This window comes from Antechinus flavipes, chromosome 2, assembly GCF_016432865.1.
Source record: "Antechinus flavipes isolate AdamAnt ecotype Samford, QLD, Australia chromosome 2, AdamAnt_v2, whole genome shotgun sequence".
Classification (NCBI taxonomy): Eukaryota; Metazoa; Chordata; class Mammalia; order Dasyuromorphia; family Dasyuridae; genus Antechinus; species Antechinus flavipes.
In genome coordinates, this window is record NC_067399.1 from 215009467 (window position 1) to 215030054 (window position 20588).

At 38.0% G+C, this 20588-nt stretch overlaps 1 protein-coding gene across 1 annotated transcript in view; it reads left to right on the forward strand.

Moving 5' to 3' along the window:
• The window catches only part of PLCG2 (phospholipase C gamma 2), a 157005-nt gene that overhangs the window by 130859 nt on the left and 5558 nt on the right, over positions 1–20588 (forward strand). Inside the window, exons 26-31 of the mRNA XM_051976179.1 lie at positions 2621–2723; positions 4891–5100; positions 7450–7595; positions 10790–10904; positions 15542–15709; positions 18883–18971. Of these exons, the coding sequence (XP_051832139.1) occupies positions 2621–2723; positions 4891–5100; positions 7450–7595; positions 10790–10904; positions 15542–15709; positions 18883–18971 (831 nt within the window). The remainder of the gene's footprint in view (positions 1–2620; positions 2724–4890; positions 5101–7449; positions 7596–10789; positions 10905–15541; positions 15710–18882; positions 18972–20588) is intronic.

A 20588-nucleotide genomic window follows, 5' to 3' on the forward strand; every position in this document is an offset into this window, starting at 1 on the left:
ATATAATAACTGCTGGCAGAACTGAAGTATAGAACCCAGATTTCTTTGTTCCTAGTCAAGGAACTCTTTCCACTACTCCCCAGGCTACCTTGCAACAGGGTTTCCTACAGTGTTTCCATTTCAATTTTATATCTCCCTGAAAGAACAGTTTCTGGCTTGTTTTTTGTTTCTTTGTTTTTTGAGGCAAAGTCTCTCTGTCTCACCCAGGCAGATCCCACAGTACAAAAAGTCTAACCTGGTCAGCCTGGTGTCCCTTCTGCCCCACTTCCCCAGAGGCTCACATGTTTGTGCCAGACTTAATATGCATACTAGTTGACTTTGATTCTATTGCTTCTCAGAACTCTGGAATTGAAGTAATCTTGTGCTCGGTATCAGGGAACCCTCAATCTTCTATAATTTTACTAATTTGAAATGATTCCAATTATATCCAAATATGTATTCAGAGACACTTGAGAGAATTCACTGGTCTCCAAAGTGGGACAGAAGGCTAGGCAAGGAGAGTCTTGAAAACTGTGAGTTTCCTAAACTTGAATATATTAGATTAGAATAAAGGATTTATTAAGTACTTTCTCTGTGCTTGGCATTGTGATAAGTGTTGGGAATAAAAACAAAAGAAAGCGGGACAGTTCCTAACTTCAAGGAGCTTACATTCTAATGGAGGATGACAACATTTGGGAAGAGATGTCCAGTAAGTCAGTCAACAAACATTCTATTAGGTGTTTAAGCAAAAGCAGTCTCTGCCCTCCAGGAGCTTACATCCTAAAAAGGGGACTACCACCTGTTTATGTACATACAAAATGTTTACAGGATTAAAAGGTCATCTCAGAGGGAAGACATTTGCAGTGGGCAGGGTTTAGAACCTAGAAAGGTTTCTCAGAGAAGGTGGAATTTGAACTGAATTTTAAAGGAAGCTAGAGATATCAAGGAGGTGGATATGGGGAATGAGAAAATTCTAGGTGTGAGGCACAGCTGTCACAGTCAGGAGGTAGAGTGTCACTGTGAGGAAAAACAATAAGGTTAATGATGCTAAAGTTTAAAGTATGTAGAAGGGAGTAAAATATAAGAGTATTAGGAAGGCAAGAAGGGCTATAAAAGCTAAGTGGAGGATTTTGTATTTACTCGTAGGATTTAGGCTACTAGGGATTATTGAACAGAGATTGTCATGGCCAGCTCTATGCTATAGGCTAAGATCACTTTGGCAGATGAATAGAGGTCCGACTGGAATGGGACAGAAGTTTAAGGTAGGAAGACCAATCTGCAGACTATTGGAGTAGTCCAGATTTGAACCGATGAAGACTTATAGAGGTCTAAATTTGAATAAAAAATAGGCCAAAGGCTATGGAAGTCTTTAGTGATTTTAAGGGCAGAGTCCAGTTTTTTTTTTTGTTGTTGTTGTTTTTTGTTTTTGGTGGGGAAGGAATGGAGGTGATGACTCCGATGGGGATGTCTAGATAGTAAGAGATAAAATGAATTTCCTTCCTAGGGCAACTGGGATGGGAGGGGCTTTTGCCGAAAGGTTGGAGCTGTGCTTAGAGTATTTGTAGAAGCAATTGGAGTTTTTTCTTGGGAGTAATAATTTCTTCCTATTAACAAGAATGAGGTAAAGCTTCATTAGTTTGTATATAAGTGAGTTCTGAATGTAGTAATTAACCACAGGTTGAGGCATGGGGGGCACAGGTGAAGGGAGTGCTCATTTAAAAGATATTTTTACTCAGAAGTGAGTTATATTCTTTTTTTTTTTTTTTTACTCAAGAAAGGTTTTCATCTTTTATTTATTTATTTTTTGCTTTATTTTTATTATTATTATTATTATTTTTTATAACTTTTTATTGATAGAACCCATGCCTGGGTAATTTTTTTTTTTAACAACATTATCCCTTGCACAGAAGTGAGTTATATTCTCATGTAATTTTGTCCTCTCCATATACAATTTCATGATGAAAGAAGACTGTCCTGAGAATAAATCCCATTAGTCTGAGATGGTAGGTGTGGGACCTGAAAGAAATTAACCAGGGCCTTAAAAAAGAGTTCCCTCCATTATGTGGAGGGAAGAGATGGAAAATTTTTTTAAAAAGTAAAATTTTAAAATGAAAAATTTGACTGCCTTAACACTGTCATTGAGATATAATGTAATGTCAGAGAAACTGAGCAAAATAGAGATTAGAGAACAATTTGTTTATTAAATGAAGAGAAATACTAGAACCAATGGATCCATGTTTGGTCCCAGGGCTGAATGAGACTTTTGCCTCCAAGAATCCAGCCACAAATGTCAGATACAAGATTCTTTTATAGGGTAACAAGAACACTGACATAATGAAGGAGGTACCTGGATGGGGATGACCTAATGGGGGGAGGCACCTAGGATGACGTAATGGGAGGTACGGGAGAGGCTCCTGATATTCTAATGATGTCTAAAATGGATAAAGACCTTTATCCCATCAAACATTAAGAGGGAACAGTTATAACCTAAGGTAGATTAATTGAATAGAACAATTAGGGAAACTGGGTCAGGACATTAAAAGAGAACTGTGGCACAATAATAACAGTGTGAGAAGAAATGCCTGGTAAAATCTGTGATGATCACAAAAATTGGTTACTGGGATGTATTTATTCCAAACAGGAGAACAACATGAAATACTGGGAGAAGAACCAATCGATTGCCATAGAACTATCTGATTTGGTTGTTTACTGTAAGCCAACAAGTAAAACCAAGGATAATTTAGGTAATTACTTCATTTTTAAATCTTGGTTCACTGCTGGGTATTTTAAGTCTGGTGAAGAACAATATTATAACATTCTGAATTTCTGTGTTCTTGATGGAAACAGTGCTCTAGGCAGAATGACAGTTCTTCCCACATATATAGCTTCTTTTTATATTGGGTCACATGGAAGATGGTGTAATATTGTGCAAGAAAAATCAGACCAAAAGGAAAAAAAAAAGAGGAGGGAAAAAGTCCCAAACAGACAAATAAACAAAGGTGAAAATAGTATGCTTCAATCCACATTCAGACTCCATAGTTCTCTTTCTGGATGCAATTGGCATTTTCCATCCCAAGTCCATTGGAATTGTCTTGAATCACCACATTGTTGAAAAGAGCCAAATTCATCACACTTGATCATCACACAATCTTGTGGTTACTATGTACAGTGTTCTGGTTCTGCTCATTTCACTCAGGATCAGTTCATGTAGGTCTTTCTAGGCTTTTCTGAAATCAGCCTGAATGAATCTTAGTAAAACTTTTTCTTAATTATAAAATGGGAGTAATAATCCTTACATTATTCACTTCACAGGATTACTAGAAAGATCAAATGAGATCATGTCTACAAAATGCTTTGCAACTAAAAATGCTGTATAAATAGTAGCCATTATTATCATCAACTTCCTTTCAGGGTCCAGCAAGATGAAACAGGTCTGATAGTGCGGAAGGGGGAAGGGGTGGGTGAGAACATGACTATTCTCTCTCAGAGCAGGTGGCTCCTGGCAGATGGTCAATGAAACCAAATCAGAGGCAGTCTGTACACCAGAGTAGCCAGTTCATTTATTCATCAAGCATCTGTTGGGTGCCTACTAGGAAAGCACTTTATTAAACCTCAAAGTGCTATATAAAATGTGAGTGATTATTATCACTGTACATGAAGCTCAGGATTATGTCACTTGTTCTTTGAGCCTGTTCTAGTTGCAACCAGGTTTTCTGTGATAAACTGGAATTCTAGAGGTAACTTTAAGAGAGTATAGAAATTATACTAAAAACTCCCTATTTATACTAAGCTTCAAAATTACCAAGCTCTTCCCCATGCATAATTTCTTTTGATTCTAAAAATAAGCCCGTGGTATAAGCAGTACTGTTATTATTTATCCTTCTTTTATTGGTGAAGAAATGAAGGCACCCAGAAGTGAGAATACACAGCTAGCAAGTAGTGGAGCTAAATTTGAACTTAGTGCTTTCTGCTGCTCCATGCTATCTTAAGAGAGTATAGAAATTATACTAAAAACTCCCTATTTATACTAAGCTTCAAAATTACCAAGCTCTTCCCCATGCATAATTTCTTTTGATCCTAAAAATAAGCCCGTGGTATAAGCAGTACTGTTATTATTTATCCTTCTTTTATTGGTGAAGAAATGAAGGCACCCAGAAGTGAGAATACACAGCTAGCAAGTAGTGGAGCTAAATTTGAACTTAGTGCTTTCTGCTGCTCCATGCTATCTCTTATAACTTATCAAGATTATTTCAAGGCTACTCTCATTCCAGGAAGGGATATAATTCAATGAAGCAAAGTGATCTTTCAACAAACAGGTAGGAGAGGCAGCAATAGAAGTCATGAGAGTTTTCTGTAGCAAGTTTTTCCTTCTATATTTCACATGTAGAATTAAGTTGACTGAGTTTCTCTAATTGTGGGGACAGTCTGTTTGGGCAATGACATGTGGCTAGGCTACAGGGAAATAGTGTTCCCATAAGGTCCCTAATATATCCAGTAACACACTGGGAGGATCTGGGATGGCTCACCAAAAACTTTTATACCAAGATCTATGTAATAGCAAGGTATATTATATTAAGCCCTGCCTTTCCCCGCTCTTCCTGCCTTCCCTGTTCCATTTCTCTGAAAGTATTATACCTTTGTGGCAAGCATTTGATTTTTCAAAATGCTTACCCAGGTTTGATGGCTTGAGAGGTCAGGACAGTCATTTTTGGGTTTGGTAATTAATGTCTATAGTTACAAAATGGGGAGCACTGGTATGCTCAAGATAATAATCTTGTCAGATTGCAAGAGTTTACCTTTAGACCCAGTGTCCAGTTCTTGCACAGTGAGTTAGAACTGAGCTGTGATTGTGACTGTTAAGTCTTGAAATTAAAATGATAATTTCCTTTCCTTTCCTATATATCTTTATAGAAAATCCTGATTTCAGAGAAATTCGCTCTTTTGTGGAGACCAAAGCCGACAGCATTGTTAGGCAGAAGCCAATTGATCTTTTGAAGTACAATCAAAAGGGACTGACTCGGGTCTACCCCAAAGGTCAAAGGGTAGACTCATCAAATTATGATCCTTTTCGACTTTGGCTTTGTGGCTCCCAGATGGTTGCCCTGAATTTCCAGACTGCAGGTGAGGAGTCTCCAAGGATGGTGCTGTCTTTTCAATCTGACTGTGGCCTTCTAAGTATTCTGTGAAAAGTGTGTCGCTGCTGAATTCAGACAAAACAGGTGCAGCATTGTGGTTTAGAATGAAATAGTCACTGAACTAGGTTTAATGACCAATGGAAGATAAGATTAAATGTTTGTTTATTAAATTATTTTTTGGCCAATCTCACATGTTGAGGTTAGCAACCAATCCCTTAGATGTTCTTTTCCTCCTTTTCAGCTTTTTTGGAATAATGGTATAAGAAAGGCATTGGAGATGGGGAGAATTTAAGTGACTGGAGAGAACAGAATGATATGGGAAGGTATATAGAATTCATAAGCTTGCTGGTAAAAGGCAGTGATACTAGAAGTATGGACATAGAATCCTAAGACTTTCAAATGGGAAAGGGTCTTCAAGGCCATCCAGACTAATTCCCTTGTCTCATCCATTCATTCACTCAAACATTAATTGTCTCCTATGTACAGAACCCGGTGCTAGGTAAGTTTAAATATAATCTAATTCTTTTTATGCACAAGGAATAATTCCCTTGCTTACACTAACAGGGATTCTGATACCTCTCAAAGCTCCTTTTTGCACTTTGGGATATTCAAATTGTTACAGAGTATTTGGGATATTCAATACAGAGTATTTCCTTATATCAAACCTAAAGTTCTTTCTTTACAATTCCCTCCTGTTACTCCAAATTCTTCCCTCTGGAGTTAAGGAGAATGGATTGAATGTCCCATACATATAATGGCTCATCCAGGTAAAATTTCTCTAGTTCCTTTCTATGGCATGAACTTGAGATCCTTCACTATACTGATTGTTTTCTTCTACTTTATGCTCCCCATGTTATCAATGTCTGCTCGAAAATTACCTACATATAGTTTGTCTAGGGCAAAATACATTATATGGTACTATAGCCATCCTCATCCTGCAGATTCTGCCTTTCTTAATGCAATCCAAGATCAGATTAATTTTTTTGCCTTCTATTTTGTACTTGACTTATTATACTTGCAATCCAATTAAATTTTATCCTATTAAAAATGGGTCATTATTTTGGCCTTCAGTGATCTTTTTGGTTTCTCATTCTCTTAATTAACAAATGTTAACTACTCCTCCCTGCTTTAAATCATTTCCAAATTCTATAACGATGCCAGTTATACATCCAAGTCATTTGAAAGCATGTAAGATAGGATAGAGCCAAGTACAAAATTCTTGGTCATTCCACTGGAAAATTTTCCTTAAGCTGATATAGACCCATTAATAAATATTCCTTCGTCCCAGCCATTCAGCCAGTTCTGAATCTACCCAAGTGTATTATCATCTAGCTAATATCTCTCCCTTCTGTCCACATGAATTGTATGAGAGACTTTAAGTGTTTTGCTAAGACCTTGGTAAATTATATTTCCGGTATTCTCTTGATCAACCAGTCTGGTAACCCTGTCACAAAAGGGAAATGTAGTAAATCTAGTATGATCAGTTCTTGATGAAGGCATGCCCCAGATAACATATTTAGGCCAGGTTTAAAATACTGTGTAGTTATTCATATCCATCAAAATAAGTCCCTTTTCTTTATTCTGTTTAAGATGGTAGATTGAATAGCTGAGCTCTTGACAGTGGTAGCGCTTTCCTAGTGACCCTGTGGATAAAGTTATCCAAGTCCCTGTCCAGGTGCTGCCCTTGCTGAGGAGGCATAGAAGCATAGTTACGGGATGGCCTCCCCATCCATTCATGTCCCTTTAGATGACTTAGCTGCTTCCTTTTCTAAATGACCAAGTTTCATGATTTCAGGCAAGGGCAGCTGAACAGTGGCAGTGAAGCTCTGGGCTCATCTCATTGCTTGCATGTGAGCAGAGGTGAAGAGAAACCCTTCTGGTTGATGTGAATATCATTGATACTTCACTCTAGAGCTGAGATTCCTTACTTGAAATCTATGAATAGATTTCTGAAACTCTGTGGATTTTTCCTCTAATATTTTGATAACTATTCTTTAATATAATTGGTTTCTTTTGTCATCTTAAATATTTTATTTTATGTATTTGAAAAATTATTCTGAGAAGGAGTCTGCAGGCTTTTACCAGACTGACTACTGAGGATTCCATGTCTCAGAAAAGAATAAGAAGCCCTGTTGTAGAAGTAAAAGAGAACCTGGCTGCATCCTAGGACCTCAGGCTCATGTCTTAAAGCGAAGTACTTCTGACCATTGAAACAGGGCCTGCCTATTCCTCACCTTCACTGGGCAACCACAGGGCCTGTTTGGACTCATTTGATTCCTTAGTAGAATGCTCTTTTCTTGTGTTTTTATTTGTATCACCTTCATTTCCTTTCTAGATAAATATATGCAGCTGAATCATGCTTTATTTGCACTTAATGGTCGGACTGGCTACGTCCTACAGCCTGAAAGCATGAGGAATGAAAACTATGATCCAACACCTCCAGAGTCACAAAGAAAGATCCTGATGACCCTGACAGTGAAGGTAAAACCCGCCCTTTCTTCTGGCCATTTAAAGCAATAGCAGGACAGAGCCCTGGGGTCAGGGATGTAAAAGACATTGCGACAGTGGGAAGGCTTGCTCTTGATGAGGAAATCACCATTTTTTGGCCTATAACTATTACTTTGTATGATGAAATGCATTTCCTTCCTTATAGCAACAATATACACTTTGGATTTCTTCAACAAAGAGATCTAACTCAGTTTCAATTGATCAAGGATGGACAGAAACAGCTCCACTCAAAGAAAGAACACTGGGAAATGAATGTAAACTGTTTGCATTTTTGTTTTTTTTCCCAGGTTATTTTTTACCTTCTGAATCCAATTCTTCCTGTGCAACAAGTGAACTTTGGTTCTGCACACATATATTGTATCTAGGATATACGGTGACATATTCAACATGTATAGGACTGCTTGCCATCTGGGGGAGGGGGTGAAGGGAGGGAGAGGAAAAGTCAGAACAGAAGTGAGTACAAGGGATAATGTTGTAAAAAAATTACCCAGGCATGGGTTCTGTCAATAAAAAGTTATTAAAAAAACCACAAAAAACCACAAAAAACAATATACACTTCATGAAAAAGACATTCTTTCAGTGACTTGTACAGTGACTTTGGAGGAGACACATTCAGAAACCAACAGCCTGAACTATATATGCCTTGTTCTTATTAGAGAAAGTGAATTATAAATTGACTGTGATTGGCAGTGGCTTGGAAAGCTCAGCAGGTATGCCAGCTGTGGGACAGAAATCTGGCTTCTGAAGAAAGGCAGGCAAAAGCAAGACATCAAAATAAAATTAACAAAAACTAAAAAATCAAATCCCCAAAGGTTAAAAAAAATCTAATTCTACTCTTTCTGGAGTTCCTGATTAGAGTTTGTCATTAAAAACTTTTATGGCTTATGATAGTGTCAGGCTTTTTCTTTTCACTTTATGGTATGTAAGCATATTGTTTTCATATGATTTTTTTTTCTCTTCTAAGAACAGTGAGAGGAAAAAAAAATTCCTGATTGAATTTTTCAAAAGATTTGAGGAAGTCCAGAAGTCAAGCTCATGTGACAAAAGAGTTTAATTATGAAAGAAATTATCTTTTGTTTTTGTAGCATCTACATTTCCCAGTATATCTCTCCCACCTTCATTTTCTCTTCACATAGAGTCATCTCTTTTAACAAAGAATAAAAAAGAGGTGGAAAAAAGTGCAGCAAAAATCAGCAGAAACATACAGCTTTCTATTGTTTAAAATCGTTTCTTTTCAGTAGCGTCTAACTTTTCATAACCCCATTTGAAGTTTTCTTGGCAAAGGTACTAAAGCAATTTGACATTTCTTTCTCTAGCTCATTTTACAGATGAGGAAACTGAGGCAAATGGGGGTGACTTGCTCAGAGTTACACAACCAATAAGTGTCTGAGACCAGATTTGAACTCAGGAAGAGGAACCTTTTTGACTCACATCCAGCACTTTGTCTATTGTGCTACATGGCTACCTGTGCTGTATATGGTCATTATCCAGTTGATAGGCATCTGCTTTATTTACAATTCTTTGCTGTTACACAAAGTGCTGCTATTAATATTCTGGCATATATAAAACCTTTCTTTTTATATCTCACTTTCCTGGGTATTTCTGAGATTTCTTAGAGAAGGAACTCTGAATCAAATGGTAAAGACATTTTAGTCAACTTTCGTTAGAGAAGTCACTTTCTTTCTTTCTTTTTTTTTTTTAAAGGGAATAAACATTTATATATACCTGCCATGTATCCAGGCACTGTACTAAGTGCTTAGAAAGTAGAATACTATTTCATTTGATCTTCCCAACAACCCTTTTGCAATTAAAGAAACTGAGGCAAACAGAGGTTAAATGACATTTCAAGATCCATACAGGTAGTAGGCTGAATGTGAACTCAGGTCTTTCTAATGCCAGAACCAGCATGCCATCCACTGGGCCACTAGCTTTTTCCAAGGCAAATAGGATTAAGTGACTTGCCCAGAGTCACACAGCTGGTAAATGTCTGAGGCTGAATTTGAACTCAAGCCCTTTTGACTCCAGTTCTAGAGCTCTATCCACTGAGCTACCAGCTGCCTTCTTGTTTCCCAGAATGGTTGAATCATTTCATAAGTCCCCCTAAGGTTCAAAAATGTGTTTCCCTTTAACAGCCTTTCCAACATAGTCCCATCTAAATAAAGACCTTACATAAAGACCAAAAACAAGGGGGCAGCCAGGTGGTACAGTGGATAGAGCACTAGCCCTGAAGTCAGGAGGATCTGAGTTCAAGTCTAGTTTCAGACACTTAACACTTCTTAAGTGTGTGATCTGGGCAAGTCAGTTAACCCCAAATGCCTCAGAAAAAAAAAAAAAAGACCAAATACAGGAGAAATGCTAATTTTCTCCTGTACTGCCCTTGAATTTGTGGCATTCCCACGTAACTGAATCTATGCAAACATGCTTATTTACCTCCCTCCAGCTGGAAGGAGCAGTGGGACTCTAGAGCTTCTCCACTGTCTGTTACAGACCAGTAGGTTTCTACATAGAGGCAAGACACAAATAGCCAATAAATTCATACTTGCCAGCCTCATAACCCTGGACAAATACTTCTTTTGTTCTTTTCCTCCCTTCATAAATACAAATGACTAGGAACAAGTTGGGCAGCTCAGTGGTGCAGTGGACAGAGTGCTGGGTATAGAGACAGAAAGACCTGATTTAAAAAATACTCCTGCACAAGTCACTCAACCCTGTTCCCCTCAGTTTCCTCATCTGTAAAATGAGCCAGAGAAGGTCATGGCAAACATTCCAGTATCTTTGCCAAGAAAACCCCAAAGGGGGTCACAGAGAACTAGATATGACTGAAAGAGTTGAACAATAAAAGTAAAACTTGCCAGCACCAGGATTTTTTTTTCTAGCCTTCCCTTCCCTAGAAAGAAGGATAGGAATAAGCCATTGAGAGCAGTCTGGCATCTGTGCTGATGAGATAAAGATGAAGGGCTGTCGAAGGTAACAAGGTGAATGCTCACAGTCAGGGAAATACCTGCATGTCGAATCCGCTCTTCTCATGAGCCACAACAAAGATGGGATCTGTGGGATGAATGGTTGCAGTGAAAAATCCACAGCACTTTAGAAACAGATGAAGTCACATCACTGTACTACATTAGGGGGAAGGGGCCTAGGAATGACTGATGTCCCTTGTGTCCTAGGTCCTGGGGGCTCGCCATCTACCCAAGCTTGGCCGAAGCATTGCCTGTCCATTTGTAGAAGTGGAAATTTGTGGGACTGAGTATGATAATAACAAATTCAAGACTACTGTAGTAAGTAAGTATCCTAATAACCTTCCTTTCTTTTTAAATCACCCTGGTGTAGAGTTGTTTCAATTGTGTCTGGCTTTTCCTGATGCTGGAATAGTTTGCTTTTTCCTTGACCAGCTCATTTTACAGATGAGCCAACTGAGACAGTTCAGTGACTTGCCCAGACTCACACAGCTGGGAAGTGTCTAAGGCCAGATTGAGCTCATGAAGATGATCCTTGCTGATCCAAGCCCAGTGTTCTATCCACTGCACCATCTTGTTGCCCTTTTACATCATCCAAAAAGGATGCCAGCAATGGCAAAATATGTGGATGGCAGCTTTTTGAGATTGCACGTAGAAGGGAAAATGGGAATTTCATTATAATCGTAGGATTCACATTACTTTTAGGCTTCAAACTCTGAATGTTCAGTTGACCTTCAGTCTGCCATTTGGTTGGGCCCAGTTGAGTGAAAAAACAACCAATTTCTACTCTTAAGGAACTCACAGTCATGAATCCTTTGGTTGGCAGTTTCTTTCTGCTGTGGCTCTTAGAAGCACTTTAAAAAATATGTTTTTGATTGAGGCCTCATACGTATTTATTTAGCATGAGATAGATTCAAGCAGTTAATAATAATGGCACCCATTAATTAAGCCCTTTAAGGTTCACAGAGTGCTTCCCATATATTACTTCATTGCTTACATTCAAAACAACTCTGGGAGATCGATGCTCCGCTTATTCCCATTTTCAGACAAGGAGTCACACAGCTATGAAGCTGGTTTTGACCCCCTATCTTTCTGACTCCAAATCCAGCACTTTTATCACTGTTGGCAAGTTGTCTTGAGTGTGCACATAAGGGAATTGACACGTGATATGTGAAGAAGTCTGGTGGGTCTTGGCTTCTGGCCCAAGGGAAAAACCATTCAGAAGGGATATTGTGTCATGGGATTTTCCTAATTGTTAGCCTGGGCACTTACCTCTGCTGAGTGGGGGTAAATACTGGCCTGGAGTTGTGTCCTGGGCTGGAGCAGATGGGCCCGGAAAGCCAGGTTTGCAGCCCGTGGGCCTTCAGTCCCTGGACTTCTCCCCTGAGACCTTCCTTCCTCCTGTGTTAAGCAGAAGCAGACTCCTTTGTACCCAGCATGTCCGTCCATGTTTTTCACTTGAGGCAGTGCTCAGTCACCCAGCGTGGGTAAATGAATTCACCAGGAAATAGTGTTTTCGTAGGGTTTCCTCTGATGAATTCAGCCTTTATCTTGGGCAGCTCAAGAGACAAACCTTGAAGCCTTTGAGGAACTTGACTTAATTAGGACAAATCTCCTAGGCTTGACAGATCATCCCTGATCAATCAGGAGTCTTCAGCATCAGTGTAGGTGGATGGAGAATCGCATCTTCTGAGCAGGTTTGGGACTCAGACTAGGGTTTGTGTCCCCTGCGAATCCTTTTGAGGACATCATCCTGGGGAAAACGAAAGGATCCATTGAGCAGCGGGGACCCTGACAATGGGTATTAAAACCAACATTTCTTCTTGGCTTAGTTTATACCTAAATGGCTTTTAGGTATTCCTTCTCTAGTAGGTTGGTACATAATTGGCTCTGGGCTCATGTGGTTTTCATTATTACTATTAGTAATAATCATAATAATGATGATAGCAGGTAGCATTTATATATCACTTTTTAATTTGCACAATGCTTTATCTGTAAATTCATTTGACTCTCACAATATCCCTGTGAAGTGTTGTTGTTGCTGCTGAGTGTTGTGTTTCAGTCATGTTTAACTCTTCATGATCCCTTTATTCCGGGGGGAGGGGTTTCTCGCCAAAGGTATTGGAGTAATTTTCAATTTTCTTCTCCAGCTCACCTTACAGATGAGGAAACTGAGGCAATTAAGGTTAAAGCTAGTGTCTGAGTCTGGATTTGAACTCGGGGTTCAGCACTCTATCCACTGTGCCATGTTGCTGCCCAAAGTGGATACTATTATTATGTTCATTTTACAGATGAGGAAACTGAGATTAAATGACTTACTCACCTAGCTAGTGGGTATCTGAGGCAATTTTGAACTCAGGCCTTCTTTACTCCAAGGCCTTTGGTTCTCTTACTATAACATCTATTATAACTTTGCAATGTTGCTTAAAATCAACTCATATTAATTGCCCATCTCCTTCTACTTGTCAGTGTGGGGGATTCAGTGGAGTGCAAGCCCAGCGTTGCATTCATGAACCTCACAGCGTAGTTGTGGAGGTCAGACACTAAGGCAGGAAAAGTTATTCTCCAATTATTATTGGAGTGAAAAGGAAGGAGAGATTTCAAGCCGAGCTGTTGATGGAAGGAAGACGGATGTCTCTTTTCTGACCTACAGGACACAGAATCAGGCTCATTATACCAACCATGCATGTGCAGCAATACAGCTTCCCGCAACCTTCTGAACTTGCCGTTGTACCCACTTGAAATACTCATCAGATCAAAGGATTATAAAATTTTAGAGCTGGAAGGGACCTCAGATATCATTTAATTCAGCCTTCTCGTTTAAAGGATAAGGAAGTGAAAAGACTTTTTTGGTGGCTCATAGTTCTAGATCTGAGATTTGAACTGGGGACATCTGTTTTAAGAATCCAGGCTCTTTCCACCACTCTTCCTGTTCATCTATTCAAATTTTGTCTGTCCTTTGGGGTCAAGCCCAATCCTTCCTAAAGGATCTGAATAAATGGGAGGAAAGGAGGCAAGCATTTTGAGTGGGTGTAATCACAGGAGGAGAAGCAGCATGGGTTGGGTTCCTAAGTAAACATAATTGAAATCTGGAACCCAATTCTTTGGTCTTTAGGTTGGAAAAGATATTTGCATAAATTCACTGATGAGATCCCTCCCTGATGAGGAATGAGAAGCAAATGGTGACTAGGGCCCCAAGCAAAGCTGAGCACAACTATTCTGATCCCACATTTCTCTCCCCTGTCCCCCAATCTGAGTCAGGTTGCTGGGTACGGTGGCCCAAGGAGCCATTATGTCCGGGTGCTGAGCTCCAGGAATGGTGGGGATAGAGACCCTGTGTCCTCTTGGGGACTCTTCCAGATCCAGTTAGAAAGCCCCAAACTGCATCCCCAGCAATTAGAATGTGAACATACTGACATTTTTCTTGGTAAATCTAGCTTTTGGTGTAGTTTAGGTATATAGTAGTTGTTGAAATGCTTTTTCATTCATTCATCTATTCATTTGTTTATTCATTCACACATTCTACCAACTTATCTTCATTGTCTCTTTCTTTTGTCCTTGTCTCTCACTATTTCCAGACTTCCCCCCAGCTATTTCCATCCTTTTTGCCTCTTAATTTTCCTTTTATTCCTGGCAAGTATAGTGGACAGAAACATTAAGGCACTTGTATAATTATGTTCATCCATTTAGTTTGTGGGGTCAGAAGAGGGGAAAGAAGAAAGGGAAAAGAACTACTTTATTCTCCAAGGTCCAGCTCAGATACTACCTCCTTCTACAAGTAAGGAAAGGAATAAACATTTATGAAATACCTACTATGTGCAGGCACTGTGCTAAACACTTTTACAAATGTCTCATTTGTCCTCACCCTGTGAGTATAGATGCTCTTATTATTCCCATTTAACAGTGAGGAAATTGAGGCAAACTTTAAACATTTGTCCAGAGTTACACAGAACTAGGTAACAAGGTGATGTAGTAGACAGAGCTCTGGACCTGGAATCAGGAAAACCTAAGTTTAAATCTGGCCTCAGACACTTACTAGCTGTGTGATCCTGATCAAGTCACTTAACCACTATTTGCCTCAGTTTCCTTAAGTGTAAAATGAAGCTAATAAAAGCTCCTACCTTCCAGTGTTGTAAAAATCAAAAGAAATAACATTTATAAAGCACTTAGCACAGTACTTGGTATATAGTAAATTGTTATTGTTATTATTATTATTGTTAAGTGTCTGAGGGCAGATTTGAACTCCTTCCTGACTTCTGGTACAGCACTCTCTCCGCTGGGCTACCTAGCTTTCTTGGGAGCTATCCATCTGTTCTTGAGCTTCTCTTGATTCTTTGGTCCTCTCCAAAGCCCTTGTAACTTAATTTAATTATTTGTGTATTTATCATATCCCTCTACTTTATTAAAAGCTTCTTTGGGAGAGGGACAACATCATGCTTTTTATCTTTGTATTCCACATGCCAAGGTTAATGCTTTGTCTATAGTAGGAGCTCCTATTTAATTTATCACATATTTATTGGAAACCTGCTATATGCTGAGCACTATATTAGGGGTTGGGATACAAAGAATAAGAAGAAACAGATCTCTTCCCCAAGGAACTTATATAATTGGAAGAAGGGACAAAGGACGTGAATAGAGGAGTAATATCACCATATATCTGTTATATTGAATTGAAGAAGTAGGCAGTGAAAATTGTTTCCTTTCCTCACCTGGGAAAACCTTGTTCCCTTTGACCTATAGCAAGGAAAGAGGGAAAATGCAATTCTGTATGGGATATAGAAACCTTGGAATAGGGTCTTTTTGGAGTTCTAAGCTTAATTGTATTGTTTAAGTTTATTTCACCTCCTGAGGAAATCAAGGTATTTTTCAAACACCTGAGCAGAAAACTTCTGTGGAATGAATGTCTTGGCGTGATGGGTGTGGAAGTACAATCTCTCTTATGAGCTTTGCATTTTATTCCAGATGATAATGGCCTGAGTCCAGTCTGGGCTTCTACTCAGGAAAAAGTGACATTTGAGATTTATGACCCAAATCTTGCATTTCTACGTTTTGTTGTGTATGAGGAGGATATGTTCAGCGATCCCAACTTTCTGGCACATGCTACTTATCCCATTAAAGGAATCAAATCAGGTAAAAGTCAATTTGATTAAACAGCTAAATATGGGCTCTCAGACTTCTTATCTCACTTTGGGCATAGATCAGTTTTTCTTTCTGTTATTTTGAATTTCTGCCTCAGCCTCAAAGTAGAGTTATTTTGCTCACTGACTCCTGGGATCTTTTAACATCTCCTTTCTAAGAAGAAACATCATTACAAGTCTTTGTATTAAGATATTCACCTTACTTCCTTACCCTATTGCCATGTGCAGAGAAATTCTATAATTGGATATTGCTGGTTTGGCACCATTCATTTAACAATCATTTTTATTTTTATTTTTTTTTTAATTTGTGGAATAAAATATAACATAGTATAATAAACTTGGAACCATTTTTAAAAACATTATTAAAATGTTAAGTAATCATTTAAAAGTCTCTGCTGTGCTCCCAGCACAGAGATCAAAGACAAGTTTAATAGTTCCTGTTCTCAAGGAGTTTATATTTATTGGGAAAAGGGAGCAACACATATACAGATGAGGAAATGCAAAATATATTCAAAGGGGGAAAGTACTAGGAACTGAAAGGAAAAAGATGGGCCTTAGGTGGGTTCTGCCTGAAAAGAAATTAGAGCTTCTACAAGTCAGAGGGAAGGAGGAGTATATTCCAGATATAGAGGTGAAGATAGGAAGCCAAGACAGCCTGTGCACAGGTATCGAGATGAAAAATGGATGTCATAGGTCAACACAGAGTTGCTGCCACCTTCCCACTCAGTTCCTTTTGTACTTACATTTTACACATTCTGTGTTTTCTCTTCTGGGTATGTATATATCCTACAGAATGTAATCCCCTTGAGAGCAGAGAATAATACTTCATTTTATCCTTCTATTCCCTGAGTGCTTTAATCTGTAATAAATGTTTATTGAGAACTGAATGAATGTCTGAATTAATGGGGTCATATGGAGTATGCTACATCAACAGACAACCTATGCTTAGATGTAATATCTGAATTCTCTCTGAGACTGGTATTCTATTGCCCTCCCTCTGTCTACTGCATATTCAAGGAAAAAACATAGACTGACTTTATTCTATTCTTTGCTTCCAAAAAGACTGAAATCAAATTTCTGAAGGTTATTGGGGACTCCTGATAGAGCAAAGGTTTGGTTTGGGTCCTAGTTCCTAGATATTTCTCATGTAATAAAGCTGCAATGTTGCCTAAACATCTTCTTTCCTAAATAATCAAATCTCATGGATTCAAATTCAAATGTAAAGCTTTGGGGGAATTTCTCTTAAATTAGACATACAATTGACTAAGGTTATCCTACTGGACTATCTGTAAAGAGAAATCTCCTAAGCAAATTAATAGTATAAGCAAGATTTTTTTGGCCAATGCTTAGGCTGTGTTTTTTTCCCCAACACTTTAGAAGTATCTGTTTATTTATATTCTAATTAAAAATCACTTCACTGTCCATGAGTAGGGTAAGTCCCAAAGAAACTCTACTTGGCAACAACCCCTGGTTAGCTTCAGTCATCTGACTGTATATACTTGAAAGTAATAAAAAGGCATTTAAAACAATTCCTGTAATTGAAACGTTTTCCTGATCCAGATTGGCCTTCTCCCCAGTTAGTCCAAATCAATGAGGCTTGACTTTGGAAGTACTTTTCATTTCCCTTTTAGCAACAGTATGTACTGTAGTCTTTCTTGCCAGGACATCTGTGCCAGAAGCAGATTCCCCTTTTGTGTGACAATGCCTCTCATTGGCTAAAAGCCTTTACATAGGATTACTGTAGACTTGATCAACCGGATTTATTTCATTTCTTCTGAAAGGCAGACCATGTCTCCTCACCTTTGGTATAATGGTTCAGTGGGCAAGGAAGGAGTTATGCAAAATAATTTCTACTTATGCTGTCTAATTTTAATGAAAAGTTGTTTCTTTTGAATTTCATGCATGCATACTGGCCCATTGTTATTTTTCATTATTGAATATTTTTATTTTGGCTTTTTGGCCAAAGTAAGACAAGATCCTGAAGAAGATTCAGAGGTGAGCCATTCAGTGTTGAAGATGAATTTGTTTCTTCACCTTGTTTCTGCCACTTTTTTGTCAGGATAACATGCTTCATCATGAGTCTTTTGGAGACATGTTTGGTCATCAATTTGGTCAGAGTTAAATCTTTCAATTTTTTGTAGGAGTCAGGGGAGGCAATTGAGATTCAATGACTTGCACAGGATCACACACACATAATACTTTTTAAAAAAGTGTTGCTGTTATCCTTGTATAAATTATTTTCCTATTTTTTCTCATTTCACTCAGGATCATTTCAAATTACCCAGCTAATTTTATAATTTCTTAAGGCACAATAATATTCTATTGCACTTATATACTATAGAATTTGTTTAGCCAAAATCCCAGTTGTTTAAGAAGTAATGTTAGACATACTTTTAGATTTCAATTTTTCCATCTTTTTGCTGTCTTCAAGATTAGGAAGTTCATTTTGCTTCTAACTCTTCCCTTCCCAGTATTATCCATTCTTTTAATGCCTTTTCCCACCTCAAATAATCATTCCCCTCCCTTTGGGTTTGATATATTATTATACCAAATGGTGTCTATGTGTTTGTGTGTGTGTGTGTATGTGTGTGTGTGTGTGTTTGTGTGTGTGTTTTCAACCTACCTTTGTCCATTCTGATAAGATTGAGATTTATCTGATACTCCCCTACCTTTTCTCCTGGTTTGTTTATTCTTTTCAGTACCCTTATTATGAGAAATGTCAAGTTCTTCTCCCTTCCTCCTTTATATGTTCATGTATTCCTGTTACCCTTCCTTCAGTTTTTCTCAGATCAGAAATAATCCACCTCCAAGAACTATTTTTTAAAATTTCTTTCCTACCTTGCACAAAACAAAATTTGAGTGGGAAAAATTTAGCTTTAACATAAGAGGAATTTTTCAACAAGCTTGATTAACTGTGGCATGAATTGCCTAGAAAATCTGTAAATTACCTTCTATGAGAATCTTTAAAAATAAGAGAGAAACTTCCTTGATCCTTTGGCATGCAATAGTCCTGCCTAAATACTGGGTCTTTCTCTGTCTCTTTAAACCTGTTGATAGTAGCAGTGTCAAAGAAACTACCTCTATTGTTCTTTAAAATTGAATTTGTGATAGCAGAGGTTCTTAACTTTCATATTATTGTGTGTTTGTTTTATTCTTGTCCACCAGGGTTTAGATCAGTTCCTCTTAAAAATGGTTACAGTGAAGATATTGAACTGGCTTCTCTTCTAGTTTTCTGTGAGATGCGTCCTGTTTTGGTGAGTATCATGAAAACAGAGGTAGTTCCATTGGGTTCTTTCTCTGTCAGTGGTTCAGAACTTGTGAGTAGAATGCCCTGGGTCCATTCCTCCATCCCACTACTTCACTGGCGCAGGGGATTGACCCACTGAAGGAAGAGTTAGTTTTCCTAAAAAATAAAGAACTGAATGCTTTCAGCTAAAAGTTCATCAACAGATCCTTGGATTTCTCTTCCTTCTTTCAACCTTTTTAGTGTATTCTACCAGAAGTCTAGTAGGAGGAGGCAAAAAAAACCCTGAAAGGCCTCAGATTGTACTTTTTAGATTCTTCCCTCAAATCTTTAAAGATGGACAAGTTAGACTTCTAGGTGTTTGCTGTCATCTCTCCCAACTCTAAATTCTATTGTTTTGCTCAGGGGCTACAGCAACTGGTTGATATTATGAAATGATATCATATATAAAGCTTTTTGTAAACAATAATGTGCTTTGTGTTACCTATCACAGAAATAACTACATATTTGCAAATTATATGGGCAATGTTAACTGTCAAATAGTCCACTGGTATCAAATTCAAATAGAAATGGGTCACTCACCGAGATAAAAATCCTTATGAGTCACATATTGACTTAGTTTTAAAAGCAGTGTTATTTGTTTTATTGTATTTTTATTTATTTTGCTTAATGTTTCCCAATTACATTGTTCTGGTTTAAGCTTCACTCAAGAGTACTTTGTGCAACATGAGCTTGCAGGCTGCATATGTAACACTTCTGATCTAGAGCATATCCAAGAAGAGAAGGGAATTTTTTTTTGTTTGTTTTTTTAAAGAGGCCTTTGAACTGTTATACGATTTGTCCTATCCTATGCCAGGATTTCTTAATCTGGGGATTTTAAAAAAAACATTGATAAGATGTATTTCAGCATGATTGATTTTCTTTGAATTCCTCTGTATTTTATGCATTTAAAATCATTATTCTGAGAGGGGACACATAGGCTTTACCAGAAAGCCAGAGGTCTATGATATTAAGAACCGTTGGTCTGTACACTAAACTCAAAGTCTATTTATTATTACTTTCAGTATAATTCTAACAAGATTAGTTATCTGGCTTCCAAGGCCAAAAATGATTAGAAATAGCAAATTAAATGGGGGAGAGGCGAGAGAGGGGGCTAAAAGCCACAGTGACTGGCTTGAAAAAATAAAGACAGCAAAATCAGAAACAAGAACTGAAAAATCCCAGGATCCTGGGGCTATTTTGTATAGGGAAGTGGAAAGAAATGAGTATGGGAGTAGCCCTGTATATATCTTATCAAATTGAGGACTTCTGTATTATATAAACTGAGGGGGTATAGGTTGGACTGAGAGTAGGCTGTCTACTTCAGATGTGGGACAAAATTGTGAAGGACGTTGAGGGCGGATCAAATTATGATTTGCCTATCTGAGACTACTATAAAAAATACTAGGAAAAATTTTAAGCGATTTAAATAATGAGGTATAAATCAATCAGCAAGCATTTATTAAATAAACATTTACTAGGTCTGATATTTGACACTGAAGATACAAGTCTGTGTCCTTGAGAGGAAACAGCATGTCCCATACAAGAAAATATGAAACGTGTACTGTGTGAACAAAGAAAAGATAAT